This window comes from Solanum pennellii, chromosome 10 (genome assembly GCF_001406875.1).
Source record: "Solanum pennellii chromosome 10, SPENNV200".
Taxonomy (NCBI): Eukaryota; Viridiplantae; Streptophyta; class Magnoliopsida; order Solanales; family Solanaceae; genus Solanum; species Solanum pennellii.
The window spans coordinates 2018124-2036888 of record NC_028646.1 but is presented as its reverse complement, the minus strand read 5'-3'; the positions used below and the strand labels follow the sequence as shown (position 1 = coordinate 2036888).

Sequence of the window (18765 nt, the reverse complement as noted above, 5' to 3'; positions counted from 1 at the left end):
TATATATATATATGAGCAATTTGTATAACAATAGGGATATACGTGAGCTACTTTGGCAATGAGGGTATAATACTCCATTTGTCCCTAATTACTTGTTTACTTTTGAATTGATACACCTATTAAGAAATCAATAATTGACATAGTGAATTTACAATTTTACCCCTATTAATTATGAAGTGAATGAGTTAAAAACTTAATATTTTAAAGAAATTAAACATTTTCTCTAAGTAATAAATTGAAGGTATAATAGGTAAAATTTTTTGGTTCTTCTTAATTTATCAAAATGGACATATAATTAAGGGATAATGCATAAATATTCCTCAACCTTTGCTCGAAATCTTAGAGACACACTTATACTATACTAATGTCTTATTATCCCCCTGAGCTTATTTTATTAATAATTTTCTACCTCTTTTCGGCCTACGTGGCACTATCTTGTGGGCCCAAAGCTGATTGACTTTCTTTTTCAAGCTAGTGTCACGTAGGTCAAAAAGGGGTAGAAAATTATTTATAAAATAAGTTCAGAAAGGTAATAGGACCTTAATATAGTATAAGTGTATCTTTGAAATTCCAGACATAAGTTAAGGAGATACTTGTGCATTTCCCCTATAATAATAACTTAAAAAAAAAAGTATCAACAAGTAATTTGGAATAACAAAGTTGATGATATATGCATATGAGGCCCCTTTCCCTTATTTTATTTATATATATATGCTGGTTCTTTCCTCTTATCTTATAATAAAACATTATATTCCCTCAATTATTGTTTCACTCTTCTTCATTGCTTGGGAGTACTCAAAAGGTCTTCTCTTAACTTCCTATAAAAACACTTGCTTTCTTTTTTCTTCTTATCAAGAATCTTGGATTCCTTTTTACTTATTTTTCTAGTCGACTTAAACGACGGTCAGTTGAATATTCTTCGTAAAAAATAATTCTTTTTGAGCTACATTTTTTGCATGCATGTTTGTACCTCTTTTTTAATTTGTTAAAAATAGATAGTTGGTACCACTTATTTTTGTTCTTATTTGATCTTATTCAAGTGATATTTTTTTTAAAAAATAAAAATAAAATTGCAAGCTTATTTCTTTCTCATTATTTCATGTTTCCTTTTAATTACGTGAATCCAATATTATCTTATTCTATGTTGATTCGACTCTTAGAAAATGTTGTAGTACTCGTGTCAGATCCTCAAAAATTACACTACTTTTGAAGGATCTGACGATATTTTGAAGAGTTTGAGCAGCATAGATCTTATTAATTATTATATATTACTCCTTTTTTCCCCATTTTATGTGATGTAATTAGTATTTTTTTTTTAAAAATATTTTAAATTTTGACTGAAGTACTTTTTATGTAGTTTCTAAATATCGTAAAACAAGTACAATATGGGGGAAGTTACCAATGTGATGGAGTTTGAAGCAATTGCAAAGCAAAAGTTGCCAAAAATGGTGTATGACTACTATGCATCTGGAGCAGAGGATCAATGGACTTTGGCTGAGAACAGAAATGCCTTTTCAAGAATTTTGTAAGTTGTTTTAGCCGTCGTAGTTCTAAGTCATAAATTGCTACACAACAGATCAGAGTTAGATTTCACTTATACGTATCGTCAATGAACTTAATGATCACTATTGAAGTAAAAACTAAAGTCACATTGTATAAAAAAAATGGATCTTAGGTCTAAATCAACTCAAAATCTAGCTCATTAGTTGCGGATTGCTCAAGTCCATTAAAAAAAAAAAGATCACTAGTACATAACTAATGTGGGACTCTTAACACCTCCAATCCCAAACTAGATCGTGAATCGGGAGCCCAAACAGAGTAGAACCTGACTCTGATACCATAATAAAGAAATGAATCTTAAGCCTAACTCAATCAAAAAGCTAGCTGACGAGGGGGGAATTGCTCATGTCCATATAAGCAAATCACTAGTACATTTTTCCCAACCAATATGAGACTCTAACCCGCTCCAACACCCCCTTTAGGCCTAGTCCTAACTGAACCGTGGATCGGAACCCAGACAGAGTAGAACCTGACTCTGATATCATGATAAAGAAATGAATCTTGGGGCCTAACTCAATCCTAAACGCTATCTCATAAGGGAAGATTGCTCAAATCCATATGAGTAGATCACCAGTCCATTCACCAACCGATGTGGGACTGTAATCCATTCTAACACACATAACTAACTTACTGTTATAGCGGATAAAGTTGGGATATGGCGAAAAAACAGTATTATGACTTTATTGTTCTAGCGGATAAAGTCATATGTGTTTTAGTTTTAGTAATAAGCTATTCTTTCTCTGTTTATGCAGGTTTAGGCCTCGTATTCTTATTGATGTAAGCAAGATTGACTTAAGCACAAGCGTGCTCGGTTTCAATATCTCAATGCCTATCATGATTGCACCAACAGCTATGCAGAAAATGGCTCATCCTGATGGTATATATACCTTGATTCTCTTCATATTTTAATCCTTCACTAATGTCGCGATATACCTTGTTTGGACTATTTCATGTAAGACGTATGGCAAACACGAACCAGATATTTTTGATATATACAGCTTTGAAGATCTTTCTGCTTGAGAGAAGTTGTTGATCATGTTTGATTTAACTATGTTCGTGTACGAGTTGTGTAATGTCAAAAATCAAGTAATGGTTTTGGTTGATTATGTGTAGGTGAGTATGCTATAGCAAGAGCAGCATCGGCAGCAGGAACAATTATGGTTAGTTTGTTGTGGCCTGTCAAGTATAACTTTAAACTAATCACAAATGAATTATGTACTTGATGGGATTTTAACGGATGGGATGAATGTCGAAAATGAAATTTGGAGTCTTAAAATTTAGCCTGTGTCTCACAAATTCGTTATTGCAGACACTGTCGTCTTGGGGAACTTCAAGTGTCGAGGAGGTTAATTCAACGGGACCTGGCACCCGTTTTTTCCAGCTCTATGTAAGTATATTACTGTAGTTAAAAGACTTATCAGAACTATACATACATGTTACTACTCTAAAACATATATATTGCATCGAAAATCCAGGTCTATAAGGACAGAAATGTAACAATTCAGTTGGTGCGAAGAGCTGAAAGAGCAGGTTTTAAGGCTATAGCTCTTACAGTTGATACCCCGAGATTGGGACGCAGAGAAGCTGATATTAAGAACAGGTGCATATTCCAATCGCGTGTAATTATATTACCGTCTTGTTAGCTAAGGCGCTTTAGATGAAGCTGCTCCACAAGTTAATTCACTCTCCGTCCTTTGCAGATTTAATTTGCCACCACATTTGTCACTGAAGAACTTTGAAGGACTGGACATTGGCAAGCTGAACAAAGTGAGTGAACAGAACGGAACGTACCTGTTGTTCTAAATAATTTCTACGATTTTCATGTGTAGTTTTAACAAAATCCTGTTTGCAGGCTGAGGACTCTGGATTGGCTTCATATGTCGCTGGTCAAGTTGATCGATCATTGAGTTGGAAGGTACCTTAACTTCCTTACTGTTTTGCTGTCTTCTTAAGTCTTATGTAGCTCGGTACGTGTGATGCATTTTCCTTTTTAGTCTGTCCTAAGAAGAACGATATGTTACTTTGAACTTCTTATTTCACGTTAAGATGATGATTTATAGTCACACAGATATCTATGAATTATACTAAATCACAAGTCTGTCTTTCTTTTCTTAACTCCGTGCAAAGTCAAAGTGCATCACATGAATTGAGATCCGAAGGAGTAATTATGAAACTTGCATATCGGTTTAAACTACCGCCACTATCACGTGCTTTATAATGAACTTCATGAATCCTATATGAACATTTTCTTTCTGAATATGAACAGGATGTTCAATGGCTACAGTCAATTACTTCACTGCCAATCCTGGTAAAGGGTGTACTTACAGCTGAAGATGGTAAGCAAAGAACGATTTTTCTTTCCTTCGAGGCTCTGGGATAAAGATGCAATTCTGTTTCCGATATTTTTATAATGGATAATTTCAATGAATTGAACGGGATCCTTGGGATAACTGGTAAAGTTGTTAACATTGAACCAGGAAGTCACGGGTTCGAGCTGTGAGAATAGCCTCTTGCATAAATGCAGGGTAAGGCTGCGTACAATAGACCCTTGTGGTCCGGCCATTCCCTAGACCCTATGCATAGCGGGAGCTTAGTGCACCTGTCATCTCACTCTTCATAATTTCTCCTCACATTATTGAGTTCAATACTTGTGCAAATTAGTAGTGAAACACTTTTTACTTTGGAACCTGCAGCTAAGATTGCAGTTCAGTCTGGAGCAGCTGGTATCATTGTGTCGAACCACGGTGCTCGACAACTTGACTATGTCCCTGCCACAATTATGGCTCTTGAAGAGGTATCTAACTTGTTTCTAGCTTACTTATTCTTGTTTTGGTACCTCTCGTCTCGTCTGTCTCGTACAAACCTTGACATGCATTGCTTTTCATGTGAATATATAGGTTGTGAAAGCTGTACAAGGCCGTATCCCCGTGTTCCTGGATGGAGGCGTTCGTCGTGGAACAGATGTCTTTAAAGCGCTGGCGCTTGGTGCATCAGGCGTGTTTGTAAGTACAACTTTACACAAACCTCAAATTACTGGATTCACGTGAATTCACATATAACTTCTAAGCTAGACGCTAGTCTGCCCCTTATACAAGGCCGGAAAAGGGGACATATTTACTTCTGTTTATGACATACTGTTCTTGTATTGACGTTTGTGATCGCCTCTGAAGATTGGGCGACCAATCATTTGGTCATTGGCTGCTGATGGAGAAGCTGGTGTCAAGAAAGCACTGCAGATGATACGCGATGAGTTTGAGCTAACGATGGCATTGAGTGGCTGTCGTTCACTGAAGGAGATTACGCGTAACCATGTCATGACTGATTGGGAGACTCCACGGGCTTCTCTTCCCGTGCCACGGTTATAAACATCAGAGAAGACCTTTGGTGTTAAATTGTTTCACCAAGGCAAAATGTTCAGTTTCCATTCATGTTCCGAGTGCCCCTTGTGATCTAGCCCTTCTCCAGACTCTGCGCGTAGTGAAAGCTTAGTGCATCGAGTTTACCTTTTGAATAACTTATCTTTCATTGGAACATTTATTTTTGTGTGATGAGTTTGCATTATGTATATTTCTGATAAATGGCTAGTGATGCCTCCATTGGGTATTCTCTAATCATTATTTTCGTAATAAGAATGTCTGTTTTTGTGGGATATATTGATTAGAGTTTGAGTAATATATATTATCGATCGGTGTAAGTAATTTTTATATTATCGGATATATCGCCTTTAACATGTTTTACTTCCAAATTTCATATTTTAAGAAGGCTTACCTGTAGGCGATAGATATCATTTGGATCACCTGATGGTATACAAAATTTAAACGCTATGGATAAAAGTCCATTATAAGTTTGCATCGAGTCCTAAATGCGGTCTTAGGGACGTAGTTGGATGGTAACCGGATCTCAAATCAATCTTAGAAAGCATTGTGACATCCTGAAGCTGGTTAAATAGATCATCAATACGAGGCATGGGGCATACTCACTTTGTCTCAGTTTATTGCTTATCGGAAGTCAGTGTGACTAAACTTCCAAGCTAAGTTGGATTAGTTCAATTTTCAATATTTCAAAATTAATGTTTTGATATTGAAAAACTATATAAAAATATGATAAACTGTAATTCTTGTCATGTCAATATAAAGAAAAATATATTTTAAAAAATACTGGTCAAAATTGGTATCCAAAATTATAAATTCGAGCTTTGGGAGTTTATCTCCGAAAGTGGGATTTATTGGCATTAATTCGAATTCATCGTAGCCTAAAATAAATATCAAACATCGGCTCGAATGAAAAAATAAAGAAATAAAAGAACCAGTTTTTGCCTAATTTTAGCTAAAAAGGTTGGAAGTTAAATGCCTTTTTAAAGAACAAAACTAAATGTTCTTTAATTTTGTTTGGTAATTAGGCTATGAAATTGATGTATAACAAGCAGGGGTGGGCATAATATGATACGATAGATTATTTAAAATTTTGATATTCAATTTTCAAAATTATTATATCATTGTCATATCATATCGAATATCACTAGACATATATTTTAAATTTTTAGATGTAAAAATAAAATAGGGGTGGGCATTCGATAATTCGGTTTGGTTTCGGTTTTTTTTTCCGATTTTTTTGGTTTTCGATTCTTGTACAATGTGTACCGAACACTGAACCAAAATAATTCGGTTCGGTTTTTATTATTTCGGTTCGGTTTTTATTATTTCGATTCGGTTTTTTTATTTCGATTTTTTTAATGGGCCTGCTTAGTTGGGCTTTTAAAAATTTACAAATTTTTTTGTTTGATTTTTCAGCTTAATAGGCTAAAAATAGTTACATCAAAAAGTGTCTTTTACTTTTTAATTTTTTATTTTAAATTATAATATTTATTATTTAACATAAATAATTAATAATATAATATAAATATATATTATAATATAATATATTTCGGTAAACCAAAATACCGAATAACACAAAATTACATACCAAAAACCGAACCGAAATATCGAAAAATACAAAAACATATATCGAATACCGAACCGAAAATCGAAAAACCAAAGCCGAAATACAAAAAAAAATCGGTTCAATACGATGTTTGGTTTTCCAATGTTTATGCCCAATCCTAAAATAAAATACCACATACGTTTCAAAATTCATTAACTCTCTCAATTTACAAATTGTAATACTTAAATTCAACTTTTATCTCTAAGTAATTTCACTTAAATTAGTTGTCATGAACATTAAAAAAATCATTTTCTTAAAACTACTTTCTCAAATTAGCAAATCTTTTTCATATTATAATTTTTATTTATCAGAAAATCTGCACATTCATGACTTCATTCAATATTTAATTTGTGAAAACAAGTCAACTTTTTAAATATTTAAATTGTCTTAATTGATAACTATATATTCATCTAACGTATCTGAATACCTTAATTCGGTTTAAGTTAGTTATGCAAGAGAATGCAAATTTAAAATGTATCATCTTAAAAGATATTTAAATACATAATTTTATAAATAAGATATTCACGAGATATACATATGTCAAGTTAAAGTGTTTAGTTATTTCTATTTTCATCAAAGAAATCATATTAAAATCCTTAACCAAATTATTTTCTTTCGAGAAAATTGTCTTTATATTAACAATTACACAAAATTTAGTAGAAAAAAAATCTTTTCCCATTTTTTGTATATATATATATATATATATATATATATATATGATTCTTTTATAAGTATATAAAAATAAGAATTTCTTATCAAATAACATAAAGTTAAAAATAAATTAATAAAAGAATCCAAAATCAGGTAATTTTTTTTCTTTTTATTATTATTATTATTATTATTATTATTATTATTATATCTTTATGTTTGGCAATAGATGAAACAAGAAGTTCATTGTGGACTAATTACTAAGTGAAAGTGATTGTAAATGTTTTGATAGTAATCAAAGTGATAATAATTGTGCACTATTCCCTAGGCATTTAACACATTTAAAAATATTCTTGCAAAAAAGTAAGAAATTATGCAAAGATAGGTACATATATTCTTATTTTACTCTATTAATCTATGAGGAATACATGGGAATTTTAGTTGTCAATTTCTAATGACATAATACAAAAATGATAATTAAATATTCAATTTTAAAAAATATAAATTTCAATATCTTATTTTGATTAGAGTTGACTCCTTAAATATTTTAACTTTGAAAATGCATATTTATAACATATAATTTTTAAAAATGTCTAAATATCCACTAAAGTAAAAATGTCTAAATGATCACGAATGAAATTCGAATTATTCAACTGTACGTTTGTGTATATATTTTTAATCGACAACTATCATCGACTAATGTATTTAATATCGTAGATTTCTTTTTTAAAAAAGTAAAGAATTAAATGATTTTATATTCATTTATAAAAAGCTATTTTTCATTTTATACTCTTTACTAAAAAACATCATTATTTTGTGACATAAATCAATGTAAAGAATATATTAGAATTTTATAGCATACAAATCCTTGTTTCCATGAACCAAAGGATGTATTTGGTAGTTAATAAAGTGAGTTGATATATGTAGATTTATGAATAATTTGGTTTTTTAATTTAATTCGATTCAATTTATTACGTTTTGGATATCGTTAATATAAAACTGGTTGAAGTATATATCAATGGTCTCATAAGATGTATCTCTTAAGATAGAGATAATATATGTGTATATGCTATCTTTATCACATTTACTTATGTGATTATATTAACGTAACTAGGTTGATATTGTTATATAAAGTTAATTCGCACGCCACGATTATAAAAAAAAATAATTATTTTTCACAATTGCTTCCTTGATATGTGTACCCAATACACATTGCCACAAGAGAGTTGCAATTTGCAATAGGCCAAAGCCCAAAGCCACATGTTGTTTTCTTGATAAACCACACCATCAAAATCCATTACTCAACCATTTGATCAAATTTGTCAAAAACCCCTTCTTAGCTCTCTCTTTCTGTATCTGTCTTCTCTTTCACTCATCATTTTCTTTTGATTCCCCAAATGGGTCTCAGTCAATAAGCATTTCTTGAACACATTTTGCTCTAAAATAATTCAATTTCAGATTAAAGATTCGAGTTTTTGATCTATACCCATATTTAATTTTACATATTTCTGTATTGGGGTTGTGTAAAGATTAGATTTTTGCTGTAAAAATCTGATCTTTAACATATTGGAATCAAGAATTCCTCTTATTTTTCTGTTTTCTTGTTAAAATTTGAGTTTTTTTTTTGTTTCAATGGCGGCTGGTGCAAAAGGGTGTGATGTTATTGAGGTTGTTGTGCCAAATGTGAAGTCTGAATCTGTAGTTAATGGTGTTGTTAAAGAGTCTGATGTGGTGTCTAATGGAAAATCGGAGTATGAAATGCAAGATATTGTTGTTCATATGTTGAATAATCTGAAGCTGAATCCAATGGCTAAGGAATTTGTTCCTTCTTCGTATAATCGTGATCAGATAGTTTTTAACAATTTTGTGACAGCTGATAAGATGACTATGGGAGGGGATGGTTTCAGAAATAACAGAAGGGTATTGTTAATATTTTGAGATCTTATTTTCTTGTTTTTGTGTATTTTAAGCTATTTTTGATGACTGAATGATTGTTAGTTGGATGATTAATTGTAATAATTGCAATTTTGATGTTGCTATAATCTGTTTTCATGACTGAACAATTGTTAATTGGATGATTACTTGGAATAATTGCAAGTTTGATGTGGCTATAGTCTGTTTTAAGGTTTATTTCTCATGACTGAACATGGTTGAAAGTATTCGTGTTGAATTTCGTCGAATTGTGTGCGTATATTAGTTCGTGCAAGTAATAGTTGGTATTGAGGGAAATGTAACTGCTTTTTTTGTCATGCTTGTTTGAGATATGTTCATATTTTTTTGGTAAGAAGTGTTTTTTTTGGGACATTCCATGTATTTTGGTAACTATTGATCCTGTGAGGATTTTAAATGATTACTTTCCACTTTAAGTTGTTGCAACGGTCCAAATGCATTTTGGCATTAATCATTTTTCAAGGGCTTCTGATTGAACAGAATTTAGAAACCAGGCCCATGTGTTAAAAACAGAAAATTGGCATTAAGTTAGTTAAATGGGATCAATTCCTTTGGTTTGCTTAGCTGGATTGAGTGTATGAGTACCATCTAAGCACGCGCTAGTTATGCCATTTCATTACATTGGATCATGTTAGTGGATATCGTGGAATTTGTCGTTTAATGTGCATGTGCTAGCTGTTTGATTTCATTACATTGGTTGTTTTGTGATACTGAACAAAACTATTGCTATATGTGGATGAGATATAAAGGGCTAATTTGTTACTGAACATACGGCAACTGAAAGGCTTTGGTCAGATCATCAAATTTGCTGACATTCAAATGAAAACGTGCATCTTAGCCTAGTGACAGCGATGCTACTAGCGGAAAACCACTTACAATTTTACCTACTTGACATTTTTAATTTACTAATGGCATTGTGTAACTCAATTGTTGGTCTTGTTTAATGCCTTAATGACCAATCTGAATCATGAACAACCATCTCAAGCGATTGCGTTTGTCATGCTTTCTTGTGTGGTGAAGTTCCTTTCTTTTGTCTCACATTTATTTTTTCACAGAGAGGAAACAACTTTAACCAAAGCAGAAGGAGAATGCACAGTAGATCTTTTAGAGCTCAAAGAGAAGATAGCATTAGGCGAACAGTTTATGTTTCCGACCTTGATATCAATGTATGTAATGATCTACGATTGTTGAATTTTGTATGATGTTATATATTAGTATTTATGTACTTTTTCGTATGTTGCCTTTTACCTTAAATATAGATCACGGAAGAACAGCTTGCTGCGCTATTTAGTGCATATGGACAAGTAAGTCACTACGCCCTTTTGAACATTGATTGAATCATCATATCAGATATTTGAGTTCTTATGTGCATGATTCTTTTTATAACTTGAGAAAGCAAGAAACAAGTAATTACCTTCCGTTTCTGTTAATTTGTATAAAGCCCCACTATCCACGCTAACTTGGATTACCTGTAAAATGACTTGTGGTAGATTACTCCTCTAAGCATAACATAAAGAAAAAGCAGCCAGACGGTTATATTTATATGTATATTTTTTAATTTTAAAATCCTCTGCATTTCTTCCGACTTTTTTGAGAAGCACATGGTTTGTCCTAAAAAATAGACCTCTCCTGTCGGGGAACACATTAGCTATTTACCTAAATCAGTAGGTCCTTGAGTAGATCCATGTTAGCCCCATAACGTTGTTCTCTAAATAGAAAAGTAAATACTTGAGCTTTAGTGAGAATTGGTCTCCTCGCTTATCGCCTTGAACCCTTGCTTGAGCCCCTTCATTAATTTTACATACTTCTGTGAACTTCATTATTAATTGTTGATTTTTGGAATTTCACCTAAATAGATATATATGTCTTCAGTCCTTTATAAATAAAAGATACATGTCTTCAGTCTCCAGCAATCTCCAGTCCTCATTGGCAGCAAATCATCTCCTTTTAGCAATTTGAATTATGCGCGATTTCACTTTTGTGAAGATACATTTGACAAAGGGGACTAGCCCTCATGCTTATCAGTGTTAAGCATACAAGAATATATCTATGCAAAGACTTACACTTTTCAAATCATTCCCCCCTATGGTTCAATATAGAGGAACATGGGTTGTTGGTTCCTGTTTTTTCCTAACTTCCATCATCACACTCAAGAGCGTGCAGTTTGGTCCATGGTGGGACCTGCATGCTTGGTTTCTCTGGATGTAGCATTTTTGCCTTAAAAATTGGGATGTACGCCTCATGCTTTGTTCTTTACAGGTGCCTTTAATGAGAATTGACATTTCCATACACCCATTTCAACTATTTACTATTGGAACAGAAGTTTGGTAGGTGCAGAAGGGCATAGATTTAATGTGTGTGTGTTGGGGCTGCAACGTGTGGGTAAACGTTATATGAAGTAATGATGTTTTTGTTCCGTTTGTCATCTTAGTTTTTCCTTTTGCAACTACTTAGTTATAATGTTTCCAAAAGTAGACTGTCTTCATACAACTTCTTGATGTGTTACTCTATTAAAGAGTGTAAGAGTTGTTGTTTTCATTTTGGTGGTGCTTATTTGCAGGTCGTGGACTGCCGAGTTTGTGGTGATCCACACTCCCGCCTTCGCTTTGCTTTTGTTGAGTTTGCTGATGAATGTAAGTACTCCCCCTGTCACAATTTTTGTGACACACTTTCTGTTTTAGTCAGTCTCAAAAAGAACTACACATTTCCTTATTAATGATTCCATCAACATTTTCCCCATATTTGGTCCTACTTATTTGGCAAAAAGTCCACAGAAGGTGTACTCTTCTATTTCAAAATTAATTTATTTTAAGGGTAGGTTTTGAACATTACAAAGTCTTCCCATATTTCTTAAATTTTGTGTCCAGTAAAACTGCATTACCTAAATTGGGACAGAGGGAGTAGTATGTTTTGGCTGAAATTCTTAAGTTTGCTGAACAGTTGAAACTAATAATGTCATTTGAAATCATTATGAACAGATTCTGCAAAAGCGTCGCTTTGTCTTTGTGGAACAATTTTAGGTTTCTCCCAACTCAAGGTTCTACCTTCGAAAACCGCTATTCTACCTGTGAATCCTACATTCCTTCCAAGGGTAAGCAAATTTTTGGCATTTCATTGTGCTGTATCTGGAGAATATTACTCAAGTATTTGCTTTTGGTTCTATCTCATCCTTGTGGAGTCGAGGACAACTAATTCCTTTCTTGTCAGCTGACGTGTTGTTTTGATTTATATGCAGTCAGAGGATGAGCGTGAAATGTGTGCTAGGACAGTCTATTGTACAAATATCGATAAGACGGTATAGTGTTTCATGTTTGAAATCTTCTTAAAAAAACCATGTTTTTTTCTTGACGGCATCTTTCTATTGGATATTTTTGTAGCTTGTGCACACACCACTTGTTGTATTCTCTGGCTTGTGGCCTCAAAACATTTTGAGTGTTTTCCCTCACTTAATGTGTATTTTTTTTCTTGAGAAGGAAGGATTTAATGTGTGTTATGGTATCGTCATCAAGGCTCTAAGTCATACTTTTTCTAGCCAATGAGCATTTCGTGAAGAGGCTACATTAAACCATTGATGTTTCACATGGCCTTTACTTTTTTTCAATTTTTTTGTCCATATATTTGTGATTCGTGCTTATAAAATTTGTCTTGGACTTAACATATATATTCATATGTTTTCTCTATTTGTGCCTTTTTTCATTAAAGCCCACTCTTTATTTGTGCTTTGCTCTTAAAGCCCCCACAAACCTTAGAGCTCTTTTTTGCGCTTTTCGCTTTTCATAACACTGCTTGCTGTTTCATTTTATATTTCAGAAATAAATGTACTCTATGATCAACAGGTTTCTCAAGCTGATGTCAAATTCTTTTTTGAGACAAGATGTGGTGTGGTCAGTATGATGTTCAATATCTCTCAATACAATGTGAATCTTGACTTGAGAGGTGAAGCTGAATGATAAGTCTTTCTTTGCAGGTTTCTCGTCTGAGGCTTTTGGGGGATCAAGTGCACTCTACCCGTATCGGTTTTGTTGAATTTGTTATGGTATGTTGTTTCTTCTGAGATGTTAATCTTTTTAGCTTTGTCCCCTCTACACGAACCTTGTCCTTCTGCACCTTTCAGTTCAAGGCAAACCAAGTTGGAAAATAGTAACTTTTATCAACCAAACATTAATTTGAAAATACTCTTTGAGAAAAAGGATTTTTTTTAAAGTCGAAACGGGACCTTAATGAAGCCAATGTCCAATAGAGAATGGACAAGAACATGTGAATATCCCATCTCCAAACCAAGTCTTTTCAATAGCCGAAAAGGCTTATGTCCACCCCAAGTGGACTTCTCTCTGTCTCCGTCTCTCTCTATCTTGCATTTTTTGGGTAACAGCTGTGAATATTACCATTGACAACAGTAAAAGCAAACACCTAAAGAGCACCTAATCCCACACTAATTAGTCAATGGGAATTAAAGTCTCAGAAGCATCATCTAATTATGCAGTATTGAATGTAAAAATCGTCTACATCCTAGACACCTTAAGTATATCTATTCTTTCTATAATTTCTACCTTAATCCATGCAAGAACAACCTCGCTATGTACAGTGACTCTTTTGAAGATTGTGCTAAACCTTTCCATAGTATAAACCTGTGTCTAGGTGTGCCAGAGCAGTCCATATAAGTTTAGCGGGGTCCAGTCTTCTTTGTTACCCAAGGATACACTGCTAGAAATAAAGGTCTTTTCCACGCGAGTCGGTGGGAAATCTGTTCTAGAGAATATGATTTTCACTCATATTTTCCACTGAACCAGTCGCTCACTGGGAAAATGCATGGTGGGAAACAGATTCTCACTGAAATAGTGGGAAGCTTCCTATTTTTTTTTTGACACTAGTAACATTGTATTTCAGTCAGTACTTAGGTAGGACTGAAAAACCATATTTACAAAAAGAAGAAAAAAATTGAAGTCCTTCCAATGCTGAACCAGGAACTAGATGGACCCTAAACCATCTATGATTGACTCAGTCTAATTGGAGTAGACATTTGTACACCAAAAACAGAACAATAGAATACATTTAAGCTTGACTTCCTGCAGGTTGTTGTCCCTATTTTCAAAACATCTATCATTTCTTTCTCTTGTATGAAAATTACTTTGTTTTCTTTTCTCACCGATTCAATCAGAATTTCTATGGGAATAGCCACTGGACATTTTTCAGTGGGAAAATAGTGACTTTTTAGAAGTGATAGCAATGTAATTACTAGTTATCGAGTAGTTTCCTCCAGCAGAACGTCATTTATTTCCTCCTTTAGCCCATTGAGCTTTTTATAATACCAACTAAAGTCTTGAGGAGCTTGATGTGTCCAAATATCAGAAGCGATACTCTTGTTCTTAGGAAAGCACACCTGCTCCCAAGTTACTAATACAACCTTCCGCTTTCCTTCATGGGTTTCTCGTTATGTCATTTCACCATTAGCTTTTAGCGCTTTTAATGTACTTCTTGTTATTTATTAGGTGTCCTTTACCCATGGGGCACAATTTAGGAGAGGAAGCTCTTTGTTATTTGATTTGAGAGGGCTTTTCCAATTATTTTTTGGGTTTTCGGGAAGTTCGATGAAAGAGATAACTATATAATGCCCAACAGTTCTCCACAAAACAAGATGCAAAACTTCATTACTTGCCAAAAAAGAAAAAAAGAAACAAAACCTCATTATTTTCATTTTGAACTTCCCCCCTTCTTTTTATTACTTTCCCAATTTTAACACTATTCTCTTATCGAGAATTGTCTTTTTCAAAACTGCTATATAATCTCTTTTTGTTGTAAAATTTTCAATTGTCCTGATAGTTTATATAGGGTGAAAAGGAGAAAGAACAAACTGGAAATGAGTCTTGACTGTAATTTCATTTGAGACAATCTCTCTAACGGTGGATCAATCATAGCAATCAAACTCATATTTGAAAATTGTGCAGGCTGAGAGTGCAATTTTGGCATTAGATCTTTGTGGTGAGATGTTGGGTTCCCAACCTATCAGGTAAGCTTATTTAGAAATTGCGTCCTCTGTTCCGCACTAACTTTTTCCCTTGTGAGCTGTGAATGCATTTTTGTTATTTTCTTTTTGCATCTTTCTACTATCGGCATTTTTGAATAATTTAAGGCACCAGAATTATGCATTTTTAAGTCCTCCCCTTCAAACCCCAACGACTTTTTTCTCCCTGTGGAGAATCATCATTGTTATCTCTGTCCACGCTTTTCCCCTCTCTGTTGTCCGAAATAAAACTATAAATCATGGTTTCGTTTAAAAGGTCTGCACATTGCATGCTTTGGCTAGAGTCTATATCAGATAGGGTGAAACGAGGAAATGTGACTAGCTGCTGGTTCCCTGTTTCAGGGTTAATATATATAATCGCAATATTCAACTCTATAGATTAAGTGGTAGTTAGTTAAAGACGGTCTTGATCCTATATGCATCGAATAAAAAGTACTATTTATGTGATAGCATCCTTAAGTTGTCAACTATCTAAATACATGTGTGTGTAACTTAATTTGAACAAGATATGACTGAAATATGCAACAAAATCCTATCTCTATTCTAATAATTAGAATCTATGTTGCTCGGACTCTTCAAAAATATCAACGAGTGCGTATCAGATCCTCCAAAAGTATTATTCTTTCGGAGGATCTGACACGGGTACGGCAACATTTCCATAGAGTCCGTGCAAACAGATTAGAATACAATGTGGCAGGATCTTATGTAAACGTAATCGACATGTTAGGCATCTTAAAAAGATTATTCTTTTAGTTCGAAACATGTTGGAGCCTCAATAATACTTTTGTAATCATTTGCTTATAGTATACCAAGTGATAATTAGTGTCAAATGTATGAATTGGAGAAAACGCGATAGCACTGCAGCGCTGATGCTCTTATAGGAAAAGGGTCATATTTGTTGTGTTACCATAATCTGGCTTGTAACTTTGTCTTTTGTTTTCTCCCGCGAGGTATTACATGACTTCTAACTTCACAACTTTGCTAATGTTATAGGGTGAGTCCTTCGAAGACACCCGTGAGGCCACAAGTTTCTGGCCCTGCAATGCATTAGGCGATGCTCGGAAACTCAAGTTCTTGAAAGAGAAGAGAACGGCGTAAGCTCTCTTGTAAGACGTTGAGGTCAAAATGAGATAAAAGGCGAAACGAATATGTTTCTTTAATGTCCATCTTCTACTTTATCTTCTTGCCAATTCTAATAGTACTTTTTTTTTGTGCTTCTGGACATGTCTATTGACCTTTGCTTTTACTAGTGTGTTAATGGTAATGTCCCTACATTTACTACAGTTAGTTCTATATACTGTTTTGAATCTTTTATCGATAATCGAGAAATTTCCGAGGGCCATTGGCTCGAAACTTGGTGAATCGAGGATCGCCCTCTATCCTTTTCTACTTAAATATCAGGTTTTGGTCTTCGGCGGAGTCCGAATAATACCCTTTTGAATATCTTGTTGTTTGGTGGTGTATGCAGCTTTGTGAGCATTCTTATGATATTACGATTATCTCTCTTATTTTGATTTTACCGTAACAGCTTTCGTTACACTTATTTAACTCGTTTTTTGATCGATTCATATTCGACTCGACTCGCTCGTTTACACTCATAACTGTGATATAGATGATTTATTCTAGTGTAAATATTAGTGATTTATTTACCATTCGTATCTGTATCGTATTAGTTATACAGAAATAATTTTACCTATACTTAGACTATAATTAATTTGTCAAAATTTCGTTAAATAATGTACGTACAATTTCAGTCAATGTTATATTCCAATTTTAGTTAAATTGATGTGAAATGTTGACCAAAATAACAATCATTAAGTTTGTGCGGTGTGAATGAAAAATTAAAGAGTTATTTTTTTCGAATAGGTATCAAGAGAAAGAATAAATTTGAACAACATATATTCACATTTACGTTGTGACTTTTTTATAAAAGGCACAAATATTTTTTATATCGAAGAAGTTGTGATTTTTTCGATCTAAGCATAATAAGAAACAATAGGACACGAAACATATATTTGGGTCGCAATGAATTTAGGGAAACTTAGGTAAATGTATTATAATAAGAATATATTTACCATTTATAGTAATAATATTTTTTTTTAGTTGATCACTTTTAATTCTTTTATAACACAAGTTTAATACATATTACAATTTATTATTCACATATAATACGAGTTTTAGTGATAGATAATACATTTATCACACATTCTAATACACTTATAATACAATGTGACAGTTTTTTATCAAACAAACATAATATATTTCAAAAACAGTTATAATTCATATATATTGCATACATAATTCACTTTTAATACATATTACAGATTTATCACAATATTGCTATAAATGGTAATAAATAAAAAGTATCGCTAAAATCAGTAATTATTTTTTAAAATGTACTAATTTACAACTTTCAATATTACAAATTTTGTTTTGAGGTGACGATATTTTGGGTTCAGTCTCTCTACTCAAAAGGAAAGAGAAATATCGAAAAATATTTACATTTTTCAAACTTTACTTATGAAATTATATTAAGCATATTGTTGTTTTGTAATATTACGAATCTATTAAATATACACCAATATAATATAGATGAAACGATTGAGACTCCTCATTTTTAACTAGAGATTTCATGTTTGAGTTTCTGAAAATGAAAAATTTATATAAACATCGAACCCCTAAAAATACTCAACGTAAATATCGTTGACAAGTTCTTTCATTTTAATAATAATGAAGGTGGAATTACGAGGACTGTAACGCAACGATGTTGACCCCCTTTTGTTTTTGTAAACTTTAAATTAATTAACAAAGTTGACAAACTAAACAACGTATCAATCTGGGTTGTGGTGTGACGATAAAATTAAACGAAAATCAAAATGTCATTGACGTGTATAATTTGAAACCATAAGTTTCATTTAGCCTTAATTAAATACATAATTGAAGTGCAATAATTTGTCCTTTTAATTGATTGATGATATTGGTCAAAACTTGTAGTCAAATTAAATGTAATGGTATGTTAAAATATTTCAAATGTTCAAACCTTCAAAACTCAACAATATCTCTGAACATTATTATTATTTTTGTTTTCATTTGATGTTCGAAAGTTCATGTTTTCTAATAAAAACGGCTGCTTATTCAAGAGGATACGAACTAAAACCTCTGGTTAAAATAAAAGAGTATTTATTACTTCACTCAAGCTCGGTGTTAGGTTAGTTGTCAATCCTAAACACGCATCTGAACAAGTGATATGCAAGAGAGATCGAGTTTTTTTTTAATTCTCTGGCCTATCTAATTCTTCGTTTATATATTTATCTCTATGGTGATCAAGTATGAAATACTAAAACAAAAATACAAAATGGCAGAAAGTATGCGTCCACCAGTGATCACTGGACCAGGTTCCTCGACAGAATTATAATGCAGAAAATAAATAGTTTAAAGTAGATCAGACACAAGAATTTACGTGAAAATTCTCTTGCTCAAGGAAAGTGAAAACCACGACATGTACTCACATGATTTCAACCCAAATTCTATTTCACTCAAAACAGCGCAAAGATAAAGCATAATAACAAAAAATAGGATATAAACATATATTTGGGGGGGGGGGG

The 18765-nt window shown here is 32.9% G+C and overlaps 2 protein-coding genes across 3 annotated transcripts; both read left to right on the top strand.

Annotated features, from left to right (window-relative positions):
* The first annotated feature begins 650 nt into the window (after positions 1-650).
* LOC107002311 ((S)-2-hydroxy-acid oxidase GLO1-like) lies at positions 651-5258 on the top strand. Of its 2 annotated transcripts, none has more exons than XM_015200279.2 (12): positions 651-802; positions 1358-1525; positions 2313-2437; positions 2674-2720; positions 2870-2947; positions 3036-3160; positions 3261-3327; positions 3413-3475; positions 3827-3896; positions 4254-4354; positions 4458-4562; positions 4731-5258. In XM_015200279.2, exons 2-12 carry the CDS (start codon positions 1386-1388, stop codon positions 4923-4925), a joined length of 1116 nt encoding a protein of 371 aa, XP_015055765.1. In that variant the 5' UTR covers positions 651-802; positions 1358-1385; the 3' UTR covers positions 4926-5258. The 2 variants fall into 2 exon arrangements, with proteins under 2 accessions (XP_015055765.1, XP_015055764.1); XM_015200278.2 differs by having other exon boundaries at positions 746-903.
* Positions 5259-8402: 3144 nt separating this feature from the next.
* LOC107002718 (polyadenylate-binding protein-interacting protein 9-like) lies at positions 8403-16522 on the top strand. Its single transcript, XM_015200867.1, has 10 exons — positions 8403-9108; positions 10194-10304; positions 10398-10442; positions 11699-11771; positions 12117-12229; positions 12374-12433; positions 12975-13022; positions 13106-13174; positions 15084-15145; positions 16154-16522. Exons 1-10 carry the CDS (start codon positions 8821-8823, stop codon positions 16209-16211), a joined length of 927 nt encoding a protein of 308 aa, XP_015056353.1. The 5' UTR covers positions 8403-8820; the 3' UTR covers positions 16212-16522.
* The last annotated feature ends 2243 nt before the right edge of the window (positions 16523-18765 follow it).

What these genes read in the sequence shown, in the direction of transcription:
- LOC107002311 (XM_015200279.2), top strand. Translation starts at nt 1,386, where the DNA reads ATGGGGGAAGTTACCAATGTGATGGAGTTTGAAGCAATTGCAAAGCAA. An exon ending in GAAAATGGCTCATCCTGATG is followed by an intron (nt 2,438 to 2,673) that starts GTATATATACCT and finishes GATTATGTGTAG; the next exon opens with GTGAGTATGCTATAGCAAGA. An exon ending in CCCGTTTTTTCCAGCTCTAT is followed by an intron (nt 2,948 to 3,035) that starts GTAAGTATATTA and finishes TCGAAAATCCAG; the next exon opens with GTCTATAAGGACAGAAATGT.
- LOC107002718 (XM_015200867.1), top strand. Translation starts at nt 8,821, where the DNA reads ATGGCGGCTGGTGCAAAAGGGTGTGATGTTATTGAGGTTGTTGTGCCA. An exon ending in TGTTGAGTTTGCTGATGAAT is followed by an intron (nt 11,772 to 12,116) that starts GTAAGTACTCCC and finishes CATTATGAACAG; the next exon opens with ATTCTGCAAAAGCGTCGCTT. An exon ending in ATCCTACATTCCTTCCAAGG is followed by an intron (nt 12,230 to 12,373) that starts GTAAGCAAATTT and finishes ATTTATATGCAG; the next exon opens with TCAGAGGATGAGCGTGAAAT.